This window comes from Lithobates pipiens, unplaced genomic scaffold, assembly GCF_037356315.1.
Source record: "Lithobates pipiens isolate NorthernLeopardFrog02 unplaced genomic scaffold, aLitPip1_a1.2 Scaffold_28, whole genome shotgun sequence".
NCBI lineage: Eukaryota > Metazoa > Chordata > Amphibia > Anura > Ranidae > Lithobates > Lithobates pipiens.
This window is the reverse complement of record NW_027507789.1, coordinates 32,026,667-32,047,209: the sequence shown is the minus strand read 5'-3', so window position 1 is coordinate 32,047,209 and position 20,543 is coordinate 32,026,667. Positions and strand designations below refer to the sequence as shown.

Sequence of the window (20,543 nt, the reverse complement as noted above, 5' to 3'; positions counted from 1 at the left end):
GTCTGGACAGGAAGTGATTAGAAATCTTTCAGGTTGGAACACAGTCAAAAACAAAAACACATTTTTATTATGATGAGGAAAGCCTAGAATCTCTAACAATGTTGTTCTTGCTCTCCATGCCTTAATGTTCAGTTGACAACCACACACCCATTTCCTCTACAGGGTTAAAGAAACATTGTCAAGTTAACATAAAACACGGTTGAAAGGTCTCCTGCAATAGAAAAGTGCTTATAATTACTGTCTCCTATCATGCAGTGATTTCATCCTCCAACCCCTATGTCATTGTTGCGTCCGCTTGTAATGTGGAGGTTGGAGGTTGTAATAATGGCACATAACAGGGGACACGCCTATCAATCACTCTCTGAAGTTTTGAATGACAAAGACAATGAGGGAGACTGCAGCACTGGAATGAGGGAAAGTAAGAGGCATGGGCCACCAGAACTCCTCTATGTCAGGGCCTTTCATCTGTATTTTTGTTAACCTTACAGTATGCTTTAAAATATTGCATGACTAACTTGAATATTGAAAAAAATATATCAAATGTCCCTCATGTGGAAAAAAGCCTAGGAAAAGTTTACAGTGCTTGCTCACTTCCGAAACACAGGCCCACATAAAAGGTCAAAATACAGAGCTTAGAAATCTCAAATCCCAACTATAGTGCAGTTCAAACAAAAGATTACATGATATTTATTCACATTATTCATAACAAAAAGGATCTGCTATTCTACAGTAATAATTTAAAAAATACACTGAAGAAATGAGACGTTGCTTCAATGTAAAGTAGTGAGTGTGCAGCTTGTATAACAGTGTAAATTTTCTGTCCCCTCAAAATAACTCAACGCACAGCCATTAATATCTAAACCCCTGGCAACAAAAGTAAGTACACTCCTAAGTTAAAATGTCCAAATTGGGCCCAAAGTGTCAATATTTTGTGTGGCCACCATTATTTTCCAGCACTGCCTTAACAGGCTTGGGCATGTTCTCCAGAGCTTCACAGGTTACCACTGGAGTCCTCTTCCACTCCTCCATGACAACCTCACGGAGCTGGTGGATGTTAGAGATCTTGCACTCCTCCACCTTCCATTTGGGGATGCCCCACAGATGCTTAACAGGGTTTAGATCTCGAGACATGCTTGGCCAGTCCATCACCCTTACCCTCAGCTTCTTTAGCAAGGCAGTGGTCATCTTGAAGGTGTGTTTGGGGTCATTATCATGTTGGAATAGTGCCATGCGGCCCAGTCTTCGAAGGGAGGGGATCATGCTCTGCTTCAGTATGTTGCAGTACATGTTTTCATCATGGTTCCCTCAATGAACTGTAGATCCCCATTGTCGGCAGCACTCATGCAGCCCCAGCTCATGACACTCCCACCACCATGCTTGACTGTAGGCAAGACACACTTGTCTTTGTACTCCTCACCTGGTTGCTGTCACACACGGTTGACACCATCTAAACCAAATAAGTTTTATCTTGGTGTTATCAGACCACAGGACATGGTTCCAGTAATCCATGTCCTTCGTCTGCTTGTCTTCAGCAAACTGTTTGTGGGCTTTCTTGTGCATCATCTTTAGAAGAGACTTCCTCCTAGGATGACAGCCATGCAGACCAATTTGATGCAGTGTGCGGCGTATGGTCTGAGCACTGACAGGCTGACCCCCCCACCCCTTCAACCTCTGCAGCAATGCTGGCAGCACTCATACGTCTATTTCCCAAAGACAACCTCTGGATATGATGCTGAGCACGTGCACTTAACATCTTTGGTCGACCATGGCGAGGCATGTTCTGAGTAGAACCTGTCCTGTTAAACTGCCGTGTGGTCTTGGCCAATGTGCTGCAGCTCAGTTTCAGGGTCTTGGCAATCTTCCTATAGCCTAGGCCATCTTTATGTAGAACAACAATTCTTTTGTTAGATCCTCCAAGAGTTCTTTGCCAAGAGGTGCCATGTTGAACTTCCAGTGACCAGTATAAGAGAGTGAGAGTGATAACACTAAATTGAACACACCTACTCCCCATTCACACCTGAGACCTTGTAACACTAATGAGCCACATGACATCGGGGAGGGAAAATAGCTAATTGGGCCCAATTTGGACATTTTCACTTAGGGGTGTAATCGCTTTTGTTGCCAATGGTGTAGACATTAATGGCTGCGTGTTGAGTTATTTTGAGGGGACAGCAAATTTACACTGTACAGCTCACTACTTTAAGCTGTACACTCACTTCTTTACCTTGTAGCAAAGTGTATTTTGTTCAGTGTTGTCACATGAAAAGATATAATTAAATTCAAAAATGTGAGGGGTGTACTCACTTTTGTGAGATACTGTATATATATATATATATATATATATATATATATATATATATCAATGGGGCTCACCTTCCCTGGGAAAAAGGGTAGTACAAATGGCAGGTTTTCTTAAAATCAAACTTATAGCCAGTTTTATTTTTAAAAGATTGCACGAAAATCAAATAAAAAAAACTGAAAATAAATCCTTACCATCCAGGCAATAACTAAACAGTTCAGGATCCTAACTCCGAGGTGAAAGGCTTCTCCCAGTCTGTGTAATCTGCCCTCTTTGTTCTCCTATCCTACACCAAGTTTGATTAAAGCGCTGAACACAACCTTCAAGTGATAACTTACTTTCCTTCAAGGGCAAGTAAGTGTGATCTATCTTGAGGAGCAAGAATGTCCTAATGGGAAGTATCTTTTGAATATTCAATATTATTTAAGTGGTTGCAATAAACTGTTAACAACCGTGATACATCAAATGTAATAACTGCCACTTAGTGGAGGCTTTGAGTCCCCTATTATCCACATGCTGCCATACCATTAGGATGTAATGGCTGTGAGGTAGGGATCATCTCACACAAACTGCCCTCACAAAACACAGTTACATATATGCACACTTATATATTGCACATACTGTAGATTTGGTGTATCCTGATAAAATAATTTTCATTAGCTAGGTTGCCTCTTTCATATTAACAGTATATCTTGACAGCTGCCAATAAATCCTCACAGTGAGGGAAAAGTTCATTCTATCAATGTCAGATAAATTCCATAGACCAATCTACTAATTTCTAGTAAAGAAAGGTATCATATTTAAATTCAATTATAATTTTGACCTTAACCAGTCGAGTCAAAACCCTTTGCATTTAAAAGCCTCTATCTTTAAGAGTGGCAAATGGTTCAAGAAAAATAAATTGTATATTTCCAATGTACTTAGACACTATGTCACTTTGCTGAGCAAAGTGACAGGTTCTCTAGCAAAAAAAAAGACCCCAACCTATAGTTACCTTTTTTGTGTTCCCTACTAAGTAAGAACATGGCTTATATACATTTCTTCTCCCTTCAGACAACAGTCTTTGGGCATCACTGCATCTTTACTCTAAGTAGATAAACTAACAGATTTTCTATAAATACATCATTCCGATCTCCTCTGAATCTTACATTATGTCTACGGGATCTTTAGTAAAGTCTTTATTACTTTAATGTAAAATGTTGCCCACACATAAACAATCTAACATTACTGTATATCATGTCCTTCACTCTAACAACAGCAACACATTTAGATTTTTGACTTAATATATCTTAACATAGATAACTTACAGTTTACTGACAGTAGAAGGCCATTGGTCAAATCTAGCACTATGGTCAACACCGGGCATAGCTGTAGAAGAAAATCAGTCATGTTTTTTTGTTTAAGTTATACAGTTTTTTTTTAGATTTCTTGTACCCACTCACAGAACGTTATGATACAATTTAATTTAAAGCCATCTAAAGGCAAACATTTTTTCTGTATAGAGCATGGAATGTTTAAAACTCCTGTGAGGTATATTTTTGATGTCTGTGTCTATTGGGAAGCTTATCTTTGACTTTCTCTTCCAGAGACATAACGAGAGGTAAGGAAATCTTTCCAAAATTAGGTGAAATCTGTTCTAAGCCGTTGTACACACGGTCAGAGATTCCGACAACCAAATCCATTGGATTTTGTCCAATGGATTTTGTCCGACGGATTTTGTCTGAAACTGTTGCATACACACGGTCGGACAAAGTTGTCGGAAAATCCAACAGGATACTCCGACGGAAACATTCCGATGTAGACCACACACAGTGGGAATATCCAACAAAACAGTCTGATCGGACACATTCCGTCGGAATCTCTGACTATGTGTACAAGGGCTTAGACTATTGTCACCATAACAAGATATCCCCTTTATTCCTGTTAAACAAACACTTTTTTGGATTTTCAATCACTTCCTTTTTTCAGTAACCATGGTTACCAATATACTTTGCAATGGCCCCAGCAGAGACACATACACCAATAAAATTCTGACAAAGATTTAAATACTTCCATACTTTATCCAGAGCTCAAGACAATAGTTTTGGCTTCGGATACATATTAATTCTCCAGCAACCATTAACCAAAACCCTATTAGTATCTATTCAGCTACCCACACATATAATCTAAACCCTCCCTATTCACCGTGAACCTTGGCCTTGGTAATTTGGGATATAGAGAACCTACCTAAATTTGAAAACATTGAAAACATGTGACATGATAAAAAAAATACTAGTGGTTTTGTGAAATTCAATCCAAAAGCTACACCTACAGTATACTTGTATTGCAAGTACATTCAAGCAGACAGGAACTGGTAAATATTATCTTATGACACATTTTAATAAACAATATTCATGAAAGAGAGGACTGGTGGCTGGAATAAAACAAGTGCAACCTTGACCATCTACATAAGTTGCATTATGGTAAGTTTCTTTCCTAAGCCGAGGAACCAGCTTGTTACAATCCTTTATGGAATCCCTGGGACAATATTGCTTCTTTGTATGTTCTAGCTTTATCAGGAACAGGCAAGCGAACTAGCTAAAAAAAGAAATGTTAATGGTTATGGTCCAGACCAGAATCTTACCAGTCCTGGTAAAACGCCTTGAAGAAGATTTCTGACAAGTCCGTCCAAAATCCCTGATAGCAGTCTAGGTAGAGATACATAGTTTATGTGGTCATTTGGATGCTAATAATTAATGCCAAAGTATAAGGATTGTTGCCACTCACCCTCTCAGTAGCCTGATATTTATACCACCCAGAAGTGCGTTACAGTCCTCAATAACCAAACGAGGAACTCCTGATGTCTCTTGCGTTAGTCTTGTTCTTGCTGTGATATTTACTTCAACCAAGATATCAAGGAATCCTAACAGGCTTTAAAAAAAATTCAAAACTCAGAACTATTTACAGCTAATTTTGTAATATCCTCTAACCTTATTTCAGAAAAAATACATACCATACAAAAAAACTCACTTCTTGTGGAACTTCACTACCTCCAACATTCACAGTCATATGCATGTGACTGATTTATAATAGGCTTTTTATTTATTTATTTTTTCATCATTGAGGAATCCCTGACATTTTTGATCACTAATGTAAGGGGTATTCTTCTCAATAATCGCTAATGTAAGAGACACTTTCCTTCCAGAGACCACAAATATTAGTGGGTCCTTCTTCCTCTAATCACCAATGTAAGAGGACACTTCTCAACTGATCCAAAACATGAGCAAGCACTTTATGGAGCATTAATGTATGGGACACTTCTCCAATGACCTACTTAGTGTAAGCAGATGTTACACTGACTACAAACGTTTCCTTTAACCAAAAAATATAAGGGAACCCTTCTTCATTAACCCCCTGTCGCTACCTGCTTTTCTTTTTTGGCTAATACTTTTATTATTAATAAAATTAAAACATTATCTGTCAAATACTGTAGGTGCCCCATTGACCCTGCTATAATGAATGAATACTTCTGGACTAAACTGTTGTTAGTAAAAATTATGAGATCCCAGATCATAGTTAATATAAAACATATATCGCTGCTCTTACCTGTTACCATTAATTGCCACTTTTGTATATAAATTAAGATGAACACCAATTCCTGGCAGGAGTCGTAAAGAAACTTGTGGAAGGGTAAGATCTATAATTCTTAGGCTGTTATTAATAAAAAATATTACATTTCAGAACAAGTGATTTAAAGAGTAATATGATACAGATGAATTTGCAATGTTATGTAAATGAAAACAAGACTGATAAGACTAAGTATACAAATTAATGGGATAGTAGGAAAAGGTATACATATTAGCACTTTCATGCCCAGAGGTCATAGTTACATAGTTAGTAAGGTTGAATAAAGACACCAGTCCATCCAGTTCAACCTGAGTGTCTACAATTGTCCCTATCCCTGTACATTGCACCCTCCCCTCAAATAGCCCACAATCTAAGGTCCCCATTCATATACTAGGGCCAATTTTGGACAGCAGCCAATTAACCTATCTCCATGTCTTTGGAGTGTGGGAGGAAACTGGGGTACCCAGCGGAAACCCACGCAGGCACAGGGAGAACATGCAAAATCCAGGCAGGTAGTGTCATGGTTACGATTCGAACCAGTGACCTTTTTACTGCTAGGTGAGAGTGCTAACCACTAGACTACTGTGCCGCCCAAAGGTTGTCAAAGCCTAGATGCTTAGAACAAAATTTGCAGTGTTGGTATGTGTTCATTAACTCCCCTATGATTAATTTTCCCACCTACATTATTTTTACATTTTTAGGGACATATAAGGATTAATTTGGGACAAGGTCTGAATAAAATGATTCTCTGTTCTCTTTAGGCTGACAAGTAGAAAAAAATGTGTAAACACGCACACACACACATAACTATGTACAGTATACATTATTAATCATATATATTTTAATACTATAATTGTATCAGACAGTTACATTACACAGCAAGCAGCCACACAGAGTATCTGCTGCCCCTTCCCTCAAAAAAGGTATGCATGTTAGGAGCATGAGGTGCCCTATGTAAATAATATATTAAAAGTTAATAAATAAAAGTCCCATGTGATATGTCCAAACAATCTCCGTGTGTTCAATTCCACCAAAACCAAACAGGATCCTCAAATTATAGCCACCACTGTGCTCCAAGTGATTTCCACTACCTCCATAAGGCTGCACCTTCAGAGGAAGTTGTAATGATGAAACACGTTAGGACAGGGCTGTACGACAACCAGAAATGACATCAACACCCTGAGTCAAGCATGATGCAGATGGAAGTGACACGGAAGGTACGTTTTGTGAGAGGCACTGTTTACTGACCGCATGGTTCTGGTGTTGTTGACGGCAACTGGCCCATTAATGAGTATTTATTTTATATTTATATGTGAGTGCATTTTAATCTGCTTAATGTTTTGAATAAAGCATTTAAAAATTGGATTACGCTATGTTGGCCATTCCTATCTTTGATCCTTAGTTTACCCTTATTTGTGTGGTGCTGGCAGAGGTGCATTGAAAGTGGAGCCATTTTTGAGGAATTTTAAAGAGAGCCCCTGCTTTATATAAAGTCACTGAGTACAGTATCTTAAGGGGAGTGGAAATCACTTGGAGCACAGTGGTGGATATAATTTGAGGATTCTGTTTTTGGTGGAATGGAACACACAAAGATTTTTTGAACATATCACATGAGACTTTTATTTATGAACTTCCATTATATTATTTACACAGTGGAGTTAATTTTTGTTACATGCGCTACCTAATAGTGTAAGGTCATTCACTTTATTTATGGTTACATTTTTTCAATATGCTGTGTCTGCTGCCTGCCCTGACCTTAGATTGTCTCTGGATAATGCTGTCATCTACTGCCTGCCCATACCACCACCAGTTCTTAGACTTTTGTATAAATCCTCTCCTGCAGCTCTTCTACCAATGCGTGATCATCTTCAATAACACAGTTGCTCTTTGCTATTTCCTATACTCAGTCCCTGTGCCATCAGGATACAAATTACATCATTGTGTACGAAGACCACAGGGCAACCAGATACCAGTAGGCATGCCTGCTTTATAGTAAGAGGGGCTGCTAAAGGCAGAAGAAACATTTTCTGCCCTCAGCTTTGGGGCAAGTGTTACAAAGCATTTATATTTAAAGTTTGGTTGCCTCTTGAAAACCTGTAATTGTACTCTAAAATTAGACTTTCAATATAAATTCACATGATTTGTAGAAAAGCAGCAGTATAGCTCTAGTGTATATGACTTACCCAGTTATCCCCTGGACTGTGTTTAGGATCCCTCCATTGCCAAGTATTCCAAGAAGGCCTCCTTCTCCAAGCAGTCCACCCAGCAATCCTCCATTTCCTAGGATGCCACCATTATTGTGAGGACCTGGACCATTCCCACCTCCTCCTCCACCACCACCAAGAAGACCACCAAGCAGCCCTCCGCCACCTCCACCACCAAGAACTCCCCCCAAAAGGCCTCCACCACCGCCACCACCACCACCACCAAGAACTCCCCCCAAAAGACCTCCACCACCCCCTCCTCCACCAAGCACACCACCTAATAAGCCACCCCCTTGCCCACCTCCCAAAACACCACCCAACAGTCCACCACCACCTCCTCCTCCACCACCAAGCAGTCCACCAACCAGCCCTCCCACCAGGTCCCCACCACCACTACCCGATGGAACTTTCATATTGTTTTGGGAAGCCTTTCCTTTCATTTGTCCAGAAACAGCTGAAAAATGAAGAAGAGTAAAACATTTAATGGATTCTTTTTTTTAATAACAAAATTTTAATACAAGTAGAAATTTTTACCAGTTGCTGTGATTTAAAAAGTTATTTTCTTCTATAGGAGGAAAACAATTTGGAAAAAGAAAATTCCCTTTCTCCATATTCATTGTTCAATTATCAAATTAGATCGGTAACGGAAAAAATGTTAAAGGTTTGTATCTCACTGGCTTATTACAAGAGAAAGATCTATTTGCCAATGTTTTATTCTAACAGCTCTACTTTATTTGACATTATTTTGACCATGATTTAAAAATAAATAAAACAAGGAGAAGGAAACCATCGAATAATCGTAAAACATGAGGGGAGAAGATCTGAGATTTTAGGTGTAAATATCTTACCAAAGAATCGGTAAGGAACCTTTTACCAGTTTTTTTGGTGCTTACATTAATTTTGTAATAGAGAGGGGTTAATTTACTAAAACTGGAGAGTAAAATATCTGGTGCAGCTCTGCAGAGAAACCAATCAGCTTTCAGGTTTATTATCTTTATCAAAGATTAATTTAACAAGCTGAAGTTAGAATCTGATTGGCTACCATTCAGAGCTGCACCCAATTTTTCTCTATTTATATTTATAAATATTGTTGTAAGAGCCAGAAGCTGGTGGTCTGTTCAGTTTGCTGTGATCCAACCAAAACTTAGATATCAATGATGGTAATGAAGATCAATCAACTCCTTCATAGCTTTTTCACAGAATTCTCTCCATGAGGTACTTACTATTTATTATTAAAAACACATGAAATAATAAGGCTTACTTAAGTTAGCTATTTAAAGTCCACCTAAAGCTAAAATAGTAACTGTTTATGGAGTGTAGAAGTATTAGCCTGGCAGGATTTTTTTGAAGGCCTTTTTATTAGGATTGAAAAGGCCATAAAGTAATGACATGGCCGCTGACAAAGACCTGCATCTATGTTGTACATATTTAGTCATAGTAACATGTACAACAAGGTCTCTACAATATAGCATACACAGAAGGAATATATTACAATTGGCAAGTTATCAATTTGTTGAACTCAAAAGAATTAAGAGACCTAATTACAGACTGTTCTCTAAATAATATGTTGTGGAGAAACACCCAATTTATGCCCTGGTGAGCATTGTCACAAGAACAGTAAGTACGAGTGGTCACAAGAACAGAGGTAAGATGAAATCTTCCAACTGGTACACCTGTTCGGGTCACAACTGTCTAAAAAGCAAATTTACCCTTACTTGGAGGATTTACTTTCACTTTCTGAAATAGGCAGTTAGGGGAAATCTTCCCAACAGGAAACAGACAGTAAAAAAAACCCTAACATGGGCTATCCATTCTTTATTTAAAACTAAAAACCAAAAAAGCATGTTTTGGCTTGTATACTATTTAAAAAATCTAAAACGTAAAGGTGGGTATTCAGTGTGCTCATATTTTCCTGCCTCAGAAATCCCAAAGCATTGTTGTAATCCCAGTCTGGAATTTCTTCTGTGACTACAAAATGCCTCCCCCATATGTTGAGGAGAAAATTGTTTTATAATACAGTACTGTTCGGGGCTGAAATCACTAATTGTAATTTTAAGAGGCAGTGTGGTAAGATCAAACAAAAGATTGTGAGCTCACTGGATTTCTCTAATGCCGCATACACACGACCGGACTTTCTGGCAGACTTGGTCCTACGGTCTTCCCGACGGACTTTCTGCGGAGTTCCTATGGACTTTCCGAACGAAAGGACTTGGCCACACACGAACGGACTAAGTCTGTTTGAATGTCTGTTCGTTTTGAACGTGATGATGTACGATGGGACTAAAAAAAGGAAGTTCAATAGCCAATAGCTTTCCTTGCGTCGTATTTGGTCCGTCGGACCAGCATACAGAGGAACGTTTTTCCCGATAGGAATTGAATCCATCGGACAGATTTGAAACATGTTCTATTTCTAGGTCCGTCTGATTTTTTTTTACAATTAGCCCACACACGATCACATTGTCCAAGGGACTGATTCCTTCTTCTGTTCTTCCGATGTTGGCACGCGGTGACCCCGCCCCTTATGACGTCACAGTCCCCGGGGAAATTTGGGACTGTGACATCATAAGGGGTGGGGTCATTATGTGATATCACCCGGTGACCACGCCCCTTATGCCTATATAAGTTGCCGTGCACTGTGTCCATGGCATTACAGCGGGAGAGAGTGTCGTGTCAACATCGGAAGAACAGAAGAAGAAGAAAAAGAAGAAGATGGCGATGGCGACAACGAAGGAGAAAGCCAGGCTGCTCCGCTAGCAAAAGAGCGGCAAAAGAGCAGAAGATAGCGGAGGAGCCTGGCGAGAAGAACCAGAAAGCGCGGAGAAGTCTGAAGAAGACCCCCGAAGTCGAAAGAAGACACCCGGAGCTGTCTAATAGACTACTTTAAAAACCTGTGTAGTGTGTTTTTCTATTGGCACTTTTTCCCCCAGGTGAATGGGTAGGGGTACGATGTACCCCATACTCATTCACATAGGGTGGGGGGCCAGGACCTGGGGGCCCCCTTATTAAAGGGGGCTTCCAGATTCCAATAAGCTCCCCGCCCGCAGACCCCGACAACCAATGGCCAGGGTTGTCGGGAAGAGGCCCTTTTCCTCATCAACATGGGGACAAGGTGCTTTGGGGTGGGGGGCCACACGGCACCCCCTTTCCCAAAGCACCCACCCCCCATATTGAGGGCATGCGGCCTGGAAGAAAATGTCCTCTGGAGACCACACACGATCGAATTGTCCGACTGACTCTCGTCCACCAGACCAAGTCCGCTGGAAAGTCCAATCGTGTGTACGCGGCATTATTCTTATAGCTCAGGATAGTCCAGGATATTGAGAGGTTTTATAGATTCATACACATACGCTACCATACGCATTTGGATTATACAAAAAATGATTTAATTGTAATAGGTATTCTAGTCTAGGGTGTAGTGTAGGGCTTAGAAACCCTATGCAAATACTGACTTTTTGAAAGTTAAACATACTGAACATACATTTTTCAAAGTGGACATTAATTTTGCTCATTGAACAGTCTCTCTTCTTTTATTAAATGAACCCCAGAGTATAATTTAGACCTTTTGTTTCAAGAGAAAACATGAAAAGGTTTATCTTACCATCATTTAATGCTCCTTTAGCCAGTCGTAATACAGCTCCCTTACTTCTAGCGCTATTAACGCAATGAGCTTGGATGAGAAGACAACATATAAAGGAGATACGCCACAGCTTGAACATCTTTGTAAGGAATAATGCTAAAAGAGTAGCACAAAGCCAATATTACCATTTGAAATACCATGACACAAACAACAATATTTTAAATTAACTTGTTGACCCATATTTATTCATAGCATGAATGGAAAAAGTATATGGAAAAATAATGCGCTTAGTGTATATGTGAATTGAATAATATTAAATGATCAATTGACAGCAACACTCACAACATTGTACACAACAACATCCGAAAACATAATTAAAAAAATGCGTTGTGCTGTCTAGTTAAAATCAATAAAAAAAAGTGAGCAAAAATCTGAATAAATAATAATAATAAAATAACATACATCATATAATATACAAATTATATATATAAAAAATATGATATATAATATATATGAAACACCATAAGACATTAGGTACAGATCATCTTAGCTTATCCAGCCTCCTCGTGGGGAACCATTGGTGAAAAGGAGCCAAGTGTCAGGGCTGGCTTAGCCCTTCCTTCTCTGGGCTAGCTGCTCAGTTGTCGGCTAATTGCCAGCTCTCATCTCTCTCCACAGTTACCCAGCTGTTCCTGATCCTGCTTGTCTGACCTGCCTACTTAAAGCTGTCCAGCTCACTTCACCTCTGCCTTCACCTTGGTCACATCACAAGAAACCATCTCCTGCATTCCTGTTTAAAGACTGGCTTGCTGGCATCCCTTCTGGCTCCTTATCCTGCTTGCTGTTCCTCTACTTGGATCCCTGACTTCTGGCCTGGCTGATTACCCGATTTGGTTACTGAACTCTGGCCTAGCTGACTGCTCGTTCCGGTTACTGGACTCTGGCTATGCTTTGACTACGCTTACTCTATTTACCTTTTTATTTTTTATTAATAAACAAGTGTGATTTAATTGTACTTCTGTCTTTGTCTGGGTCATGGTCTCTGACACCAAGGTAATAATCACAGAATATCCACAGAAGGCAATCCAACTGTTAGTCATATGAGAAAAGGAAAACTCATATGCCTCACAGAAAAAGTCTATTTAGACAAAACATACGTTGGCAGGGCAGGAAATAGAGGTGACATCTTAAGTTTGTGAGAGTGCTAGTATGGTGTATTCAAAAATGCCAGTGATTACAGTTTTGTTGTAAGTAGTATTTTAATAAATTGCCTGTTTTTTAATCTGGACGCTACGCAATGAGTTTTCCTTTTCCTATAGAGATACATGTTGTTTTCTTTATCCAGCAGTATTGGGCCTCAATTGACAAGGAAAGAAGAAGCCGCATCAGATCTGTAAGTTATTGTGATTTTTACTCTTCCAAAAAAAAAAGGTAAAGCCCTCAACTTCATATTAAAGTTTATAGTATAGCATGTGATCTTTTTTTACTGTACCACACTATATTATTTTAAAAGTTTAGTAAAATCTCAAAACAGCATGCACATAAACACTTCAAAACCACAATCCCACATTCCAGAGACGAGGCAGTTTTAATCCTAAAATAAAAAAATACAGTGTCATATTTCTGAGACAATAGGCACATATACAATATGTCTGGAGAGTATATAAGCATTTTGATTGGGCTGCAATGTAAAAGGCAAGACAAGGCATTTTGTATTATGAAATACATATCACAGTGTATTATTTAGAGGCAATAGTCAGAAATATTGTACAGGTTCAATGCACATTAGGTAAGCGGTTTTACTAGGCTGCAATTGAAGATGGAGAGATAAGGCAGATTTAATCACGACACAAAATTTCTGAAAAAAGACAGAAATATTTTGCAGACTCCATGTCATCCTGTTTACTAGGCTGCTTCAGAGGCAGAGACTGGGAAGGTTTTCATCAAGAAAAAAAAACTAGAGTTTATTATTTCAGAGACAAAAACTAGAAATTGTTGTACAGATTCCAAAGTCAGCATTGAAACAATTAGAGCAGCCCACATTTTTTTTAAAAGGATATTCTTTTGGACATACACAAGACCAGTCTCATAAACTTTTGCAAACCAAAATAATAATACTTTTAAAGCGGAGGTCCACCCTAAAGTGGACCTTCCGCTCATCGGAACCCTCCCCCCCTCCGGCGCCACAATTGGCACCTTTCAGGGGGGAGGGGGGTGCAGGTACCTGTACAGTACAGGTATCTGCACCCACTTCCGGGATAGCTCTCTGCGGAAAGGGGCGTAGATTACGGCCCTTTCCGAAAGTCCCCCGCTGCCTGCTGGGAAACACACAGATCCCAGAGGCAGCAGGTCCATCCTTATTGCGCAGCGCAACTCGTGTAATTTCGTGTAAGTAGAAGTTTGGTGAGTGTTGATTCACGTTTTTTTTTTTGCTTTTTTTATTTAGCACTTTTCAGTTTGCGCTTTTCATTTCGTGATTTTAAGCTTGTTTCTGAAGGCCGTTTATCAATCAGACATGTTGCGGAATCGGAGAAGATAATGTGTTATTTATTATTGGCCTTGGAGTTATTGCTTTGACATTATTTTTTTGGGTAGTGATTTGATTTGGTATATTTTCTATATTTTTGGATGCATAGAATACACTTTTTGGTTAAGTACTATTGGCAGATAGCATGTCTATTTTTTTCTTTTTAATATACAATAAAAAAATAAATAAAAATACAATAAAAAAATTGTGTAGAATAATACTTGGCTATGTGTTTTACTTCAAATTACAATTTGGGAGTAGGCAGTTACATTCTAAAAAATACAATGTAAAATTGACAGGGGACACCAACATAGTTGTATCTCTGATCTTATAAACTAGGGGATAAAGGTGTTGTGGTAACTTGCACAAATAATAAAAAAAAACATACAAATAAACAACAAATATTATTCTTGATATCACTAGAAAAAAAAGTATTTGAAAACTCCCTTCTGACAGCACACATTTGTCCACGGAAAATTTGAAAACCTGCTAGCCAACATTTGTTGGCGGAAAGTCTGACAACAATTGTCCGATGGATCATACACACGGTTAGATTCTCCGCCAACAGCCTGACATCGAACATTTCCCGTTGGAAAATCCGATCGTGTGTATGGGGCTTAAGTCTGTTAACTTGCTGCACATTTTTACTAGCAAGTTGTACACTTGCAGAGCACTTGAAGCACAAGTTCTAGTCTTTTCCAATTTGTAACAAATTTGCATGGCAAGTCTCTAACAAGAGCAAATTTGCAGTGGTGAGCCTACAGCAGGAGCTCTGCGAGTCTACAGCATGAAAATTTAGCTGCAGTGACCCTTGTGGTGGGATGATTATTGAACCAGAACTTGTAGCAGACTTGCAGAATGTTTGCAAAGAAAGTTGATCTGGAGTCATGAAATACACACTTACTGTAATTGTGCAACAAACTTCTGAAGCCTGGCAAGTCTAGCAACAGCTTAGCAAGTAAATTTCAAACTTGCAGCACAATTGCTTGCTATCTCGGGTTAGTGCTGCTGTGACCTTACCTGGCCCCACATAGTGTGTGGGGTCAGCTATCTCTTGGCCTACCCCCTGAAGAGCTAACAGAATCTGTGGCCCAGTGTGGCTCCAGTTCCCCCAGGAATACCAGTTACCAGCATTTATGACTGGGCCATTACATAGGCTCTTGGTTGCTTGGAGAGACTGGTGGCCCTGTCTAATAATTAGATGAGGCTATAGAGGAGGAGTGGGTAGAGGTGACCAAGCTGTTACCATCAACAAGGTGACGGACACAAGGTGGCACCACCAGCGTAATTCTGCATCCCTCCTAGCCATCTGCAAATTTACTCAGTGTGCCATAAAACAAGAAAAATATTAAAATATCCCTGCACATGTTTCCTGGACCACATATCTGTGGTCATGTAGGCCCTGATGCTGAGGGTGAAGCAACACTGAAACACACACCTGTGAAGGGTAGTGATGGCCTTCTGCACTAAAAAAAATCAGCTTGGGTACCTGCCACTGAGCTGCAGCAAATGCCATAAAGTTGTTGAAGAGGGCAGACTTCATCAGCTGGGAAGTGAGCAGTTGTATATCCAGCAATGTTGCATCACAGTGGTGTGTGGGTGGGGTGCGCTGAAAAAAATTACTGCTTGCAGAACTTTATCCAGCACAGTTCAGTGCAAAACAAATTCACCACCTCACACCACACAGCTGGCAATTGAGCTTAGTGAAATGTCTGTTACATTTCGGTAATGGTAATTTATAAGAAAAGTGAACAGTGTAATGTGCCGAGATTGGCACATCGCTACTGCTGCGATCCCGCTGGACCGCACTGCACACAAGCCACTGCTTTACAATGTAGTGGCTGATGTGAATTAGCCCTTACTGCTTTTTTACAATATGTAATTACTTTAATGTGCATGGTCGGAACACAGGGTCACTTTAAAGTACAACTTAAAAACAAACTGTTTCTTTTTTTTACATGTTATCTGACAGTCTTTTCTAGAGCTCAGTCACTGCATATGGTATCTAATTATGAAGGAGCAATATTGTCACCCTAGCCTGCTTTCCTAATGTGGAATACAAACACCTCCTCTTCTCTTTTCTATTACCAAAGTGATGTTTGAGACATTACTTTGGTGCATAAGAACTTACAAAGCCACTGGTATTCAAGCAAAATCATTAGGTTATTTTTTTTGGACTTGCAAAAAAAAATGTTCTAAGCCTGAAAAATACAAGGACTAGTACACAGCAATATACAGTAAAACCTTGAATTGCGAGTAACTTGGTCTGCGTGTGTTTTACAAGACGAGCACATTTGTTTTATAAATTTTAACTTGATAAAATAGCAATGTCTTTCGATACGAACAGCAACTTCATTCCACAACCATTTATTCATATAAAAATGATTGTTGAATCCAGCAGGAACTGCGGAGTATAAAAGAGAAGAGAGGAGTCTCTAAGTGTAGCAATATGGTTATATTTGATGAAGGTACAACATTTAGCAACTCACATGGCTGATCATTAAAACAGGTACATGATCGGAATTTCCGTCGGAAAAACCATCCAAGGAATTCCACTCAAGCTTGCCTTGCATACACATGGTAACACAAAAGTTCTCTGAACTTTTGACCGTCAAGAACACGGTGATGTACAACACTACAACAAGCCGAGAAAATTAAGTTCAATCTTTCCGAGCATGCGTAGGAATTTTGCGTGTCGGAATTGCTACAGACGATCGGAATTTCAGTCTGAGCATACACACGGTTGGAGCATACACACGGTTGGAGCATATACACAGTTGAAATTTATGACCAAAAGCTCACATCAGACTTTTGCTGGTGGAATTTCCGATCTTGTGTATGGGGCATAAGTATGCAGGATTCCGGGGTTACGTTAAATGTAACCATATTGCTACACTTAGAGGTGCCTCTCTTCCCTTTTATACGCTGTAGCTCCTGCTAGATTTAGCAATCATTTTTATATGAATAAATGGTTGTGGAATGTATCAACTGAGTTTCATTAGTTCTTATGGGGAAATATGCTTTGATATACGAGTGCTTTGGATTGCAAGCACGTTTCTGCAATGAATTGAATGCTCACAATCCAAGGTTTTACTGTATTACAATTTCTTCTTGGGTTTAAAAAATTGCTTTATAAATAAAAAGGTAAATCCACTAAACAGAGCAACAACAATTTAACTCTCGAATTATCAAGATCAGTTGGTAAACCAGCTACAGATTCTGCTTTGTCTTCTGATTTGCTGCCATATCTATCTATGGAATTGTGTACTGTAGCATTTACAAGTTAAACTACTGCTTACTCGAAGATGAAATAGGTGAGAAGATATGATAAACTTACCCTATTTCCATTCTTTAAATAAATTCTATTAACATTTTCTATATTTATATTTACATTTAAAAAAAAATTTATTGAATGTTTACTATATTACAACATATAAACTACTGGGGTCTACAAACAGACAAATTGCAGTATAGATATAACCGCTCATTAAAGTGATGGAAACAAATTGTATGGATAGTCCCATATCTACATCTTACCTTTTTCAAATCATATATGGAATTCTGAAGTCTTTGTGCATCTTCTAGAAATAGAAAAGTGTGGTTAGAGATCCTTATATCTTGAACCAGGATAACACCCATAATCCTTCCTAGTTATCATAAAGCCAAAACCTATTATAGTTGCTTGAGTGATCCAAAGTAAACTATCAATGGCAAATCAGGATATATAAAACCATCAAGGTCATGCATTATTTGAACTATACCCACTTGTTCCAACTACAATCATAACAGGTCATTCTTATCTCTGCATATCTTTAATAAGGATATTCCCCTTGCATTTGGCAGGTGCTGCACATATTGTATATTCAGAAAAAAAAAAAGGAGTACAGAGGTAAAAGGCTTTCAAAGAGTAGTTTTTCACTTCAATAATGTGTTTTCCTGTGGAGGGTTTATGTTTCAACCTCTACCCACCACATTTCATGCATGTTGAAACACAATACAAAAACAGGTTTTATATATATATATATATATATATATATATATATATATATATATATATATATATATATATATATACTGTATATATAGTATGTTTCCCCCTTTTCAAATTTTTTTGACGTACATTACTGTTATATGTTAAAGAATAAGTTCACCGTCATAGAAAATACCAATGCACATATGCCCCCCCCCCCCCACCCCCAAAAAATGTGCATTTATTAGTTTTTCAAGTATGAGTCTGTAGAGCATTACGCCAGCTATCAGTGGAACACTGGTGCAATTCAATTACAAGCTTTTGCAGACATTTCCTCTCACTTTCTTGCCTGTTCTGCTTTACAGGCTTTCTATTTGTAAGCTGTAGGAAGTGTCAATGAACTAAGGGGGCAGAAGACAGTGGAAAACGGAGCTTGTCATTTTTTCCATTCACAGATTCCTGTGAATGAATGATGCTGCTGTTGGGGCAGAGGAGAAAAGCGGGAGATGCTGGGGTAGGCTGGAATATGTTACACATTATACCCTAAATACCGGTGTAACATATTCAGAAAGTGAACTTAACCTTTAAAAAACAGAAAATAACAGAAAATACACACACATGCGCAGAGAAAAATCAAAACATTTTCTGTGTATCGTTTATTAAACTCTCCACATGGAGACTTCGTAGCCATTGCTGAGCAACTTCAGGTTGCTGTCAAAATGTTACTTTATGTGTAGAGTTTAATACTGCTACTATACTATACATATATCTCACTATTTTCTGTGTCCAAGTTTATCCTGGGTTCCGATGAAGCGGGAGTGGTGTTGCGTTTGAAACGTGTTGGCTGTGTTTATATGACTTTTTTTAACAAAAATTTAAAGGATCTTGGACTTGTAGCACAGCCCCCTAGAGGACTGCTGAGAATTACCTGCTCATCTGCCCGACCAAGTGAACCTTTCAATCCACCTGACACTCTGGGTTCAGACATCCTTGCAACACAGTGTGAGTGTGTGAGTGGCAATAATCAAACAACTCAGTGTAATTAGGTTCTAGAGATATTTTACTTGAACCAAAGAAAAGGAGAAGTTGTTACAAAGAGGAAGTAATAAATCTGTTGAGCTTTAAGCAACAGCGCTAACTCAGCAGAAACTTCCTCCCAAAGTCACAAGACAGAGTTTAACAATGACAATACTGTAAACATATATGTACACACCCTTTAGATATTATGTCAACCCCTAGTGGATGTTTCAGTTAACTTTTTAAACTGTCACCCTCTAAATGATGGAACCTGGCCAGCCTACATACTATCCTAGGAAGGGAAAGCAGGTATAGAGAGGAATAATATAGGGGCCTTTCTATAAGTAATGGCAATAAAGTCCACATTTCAGATCTGATGTTCCTTACCGGCTAGTTGGAGCTCAATAACTGTAATCCATTTGGGTATAGTGAAAATTATGGATTCCTCGCAATAAAGAAAGCTAAAGGTGTCTGAGCACAGTGTTCAAGTAATGAAGTATAGTGTTCTGATGACATCTGATGTCCTCGAATAGGAACTCAGGTAGAGAAACTCGTGCAGAGGATCCATTGTCTCGATCTCCTGACGTGAAACTGCCACACACACAGGCAGGCGATCGGAGTGGTGCTGGTTGGCTACGCCTCTCAGACCACTGGTTGGAAGCATGACTATGCGTGGTAGGCCATGACCTCTGTCTCTCTGTTGCACAGAGAGGTCCATCTTACGTCAGGCCCAGGAGGAAGAGAGTGTCGGGCTTTGAGAAAGCAGGCTTTGGTTGCTTTTATAGCTACTCCCAGAAAACTCCCAGCAAGGAACCCTGGGATATGCAGTCCTGGCACATAATCGTGCAAAGCAATTATCTGATGGGGGAATCCCACAATCCTTTTAATGGGCACACAAATATGAGGTCAATGGATAAATTGATCACTAGAGGGATACCCAGCAATGCTAGAAGGTACGGTGCATTATGTTTGCAGTCCATACTGCTACATGTATCTAAATGGTTTGAGCTACTGTTGGGTGCCCATTGAGGGAAGTCGTGTGGGAATTGCCTCGCCAGAACTATTGAGCTTGCTTTGTTTTCTTTCATCTAACTACACATGAAAGTGTAAAAGTTCTGAGCGCCTCTTTGAGTATGTTGTTCTGGAGCTATAAAAACCTAAAAGCAGTGGGGTACCTATGGTGGGGGTGGGTAGGCGGTCCCCCTCGGGTGCCACACATTGAGGGGTGTCAGGCCGACGGCGGCTCGGCGGTGCTCTCCCCCTCCTTTCTCCTGTCAAGACCAAGACTCAGCAGCTCTCACCAGGTTCCTCACTGAGCTTCCTGCCCACTGTTCCTTCCCCAT

The 20,543-nt window shown here is 39.4% G+C and overlaps 1 protein-coding gene across 1 annotated transcript in view; it reads right to left on the bottom strand.

Moving 5' to 3' along the window:
* LOC143935287 (BPI fold-containing family B member 4-like) overlaps window positions 1-17,919 on the bottom strand; it is a 47,320-nt gene extending 29,401 nt beyond the window's left edge. Inside the window, exons 1-7 of the mRNA XM_077459035.1 lie at window positions 17,751-17,919; window positions 11,708-11,842; window positions 8,089-8,563; window positions 5,885-5,989; window positions 5,066-5,209; window positions 4,923-4,986; window positions 3,607-3,667 (exon numbers count right to left, since the gene is read on the bottom strand). Of these exons, the coding sequence (XP_077315161.1) occupies window positions 3,607-3,667; window positions 4,923-4,986; window positions 5,066-5,209; window positions 5,885-5,989; window positions 8,089-8,563; window positions 11,708-11,825 (967 nt within the window). The 5' untranslated portion in view covers window positions 11,826-11,842; window positions 17,751-17,919. The remainder of the gene's footprint in view (window positions 1-3,606; window positions 3,668-4,922; window positions 4,987-5,065; window positions 5,210-5,884; window positions 5,990-8,088; window positions 8,564-11,707; window positions 11,843-17,750) is intronic.
* Window positions 17,920-20,543: the final 2,624 nt, after the last annotated feature.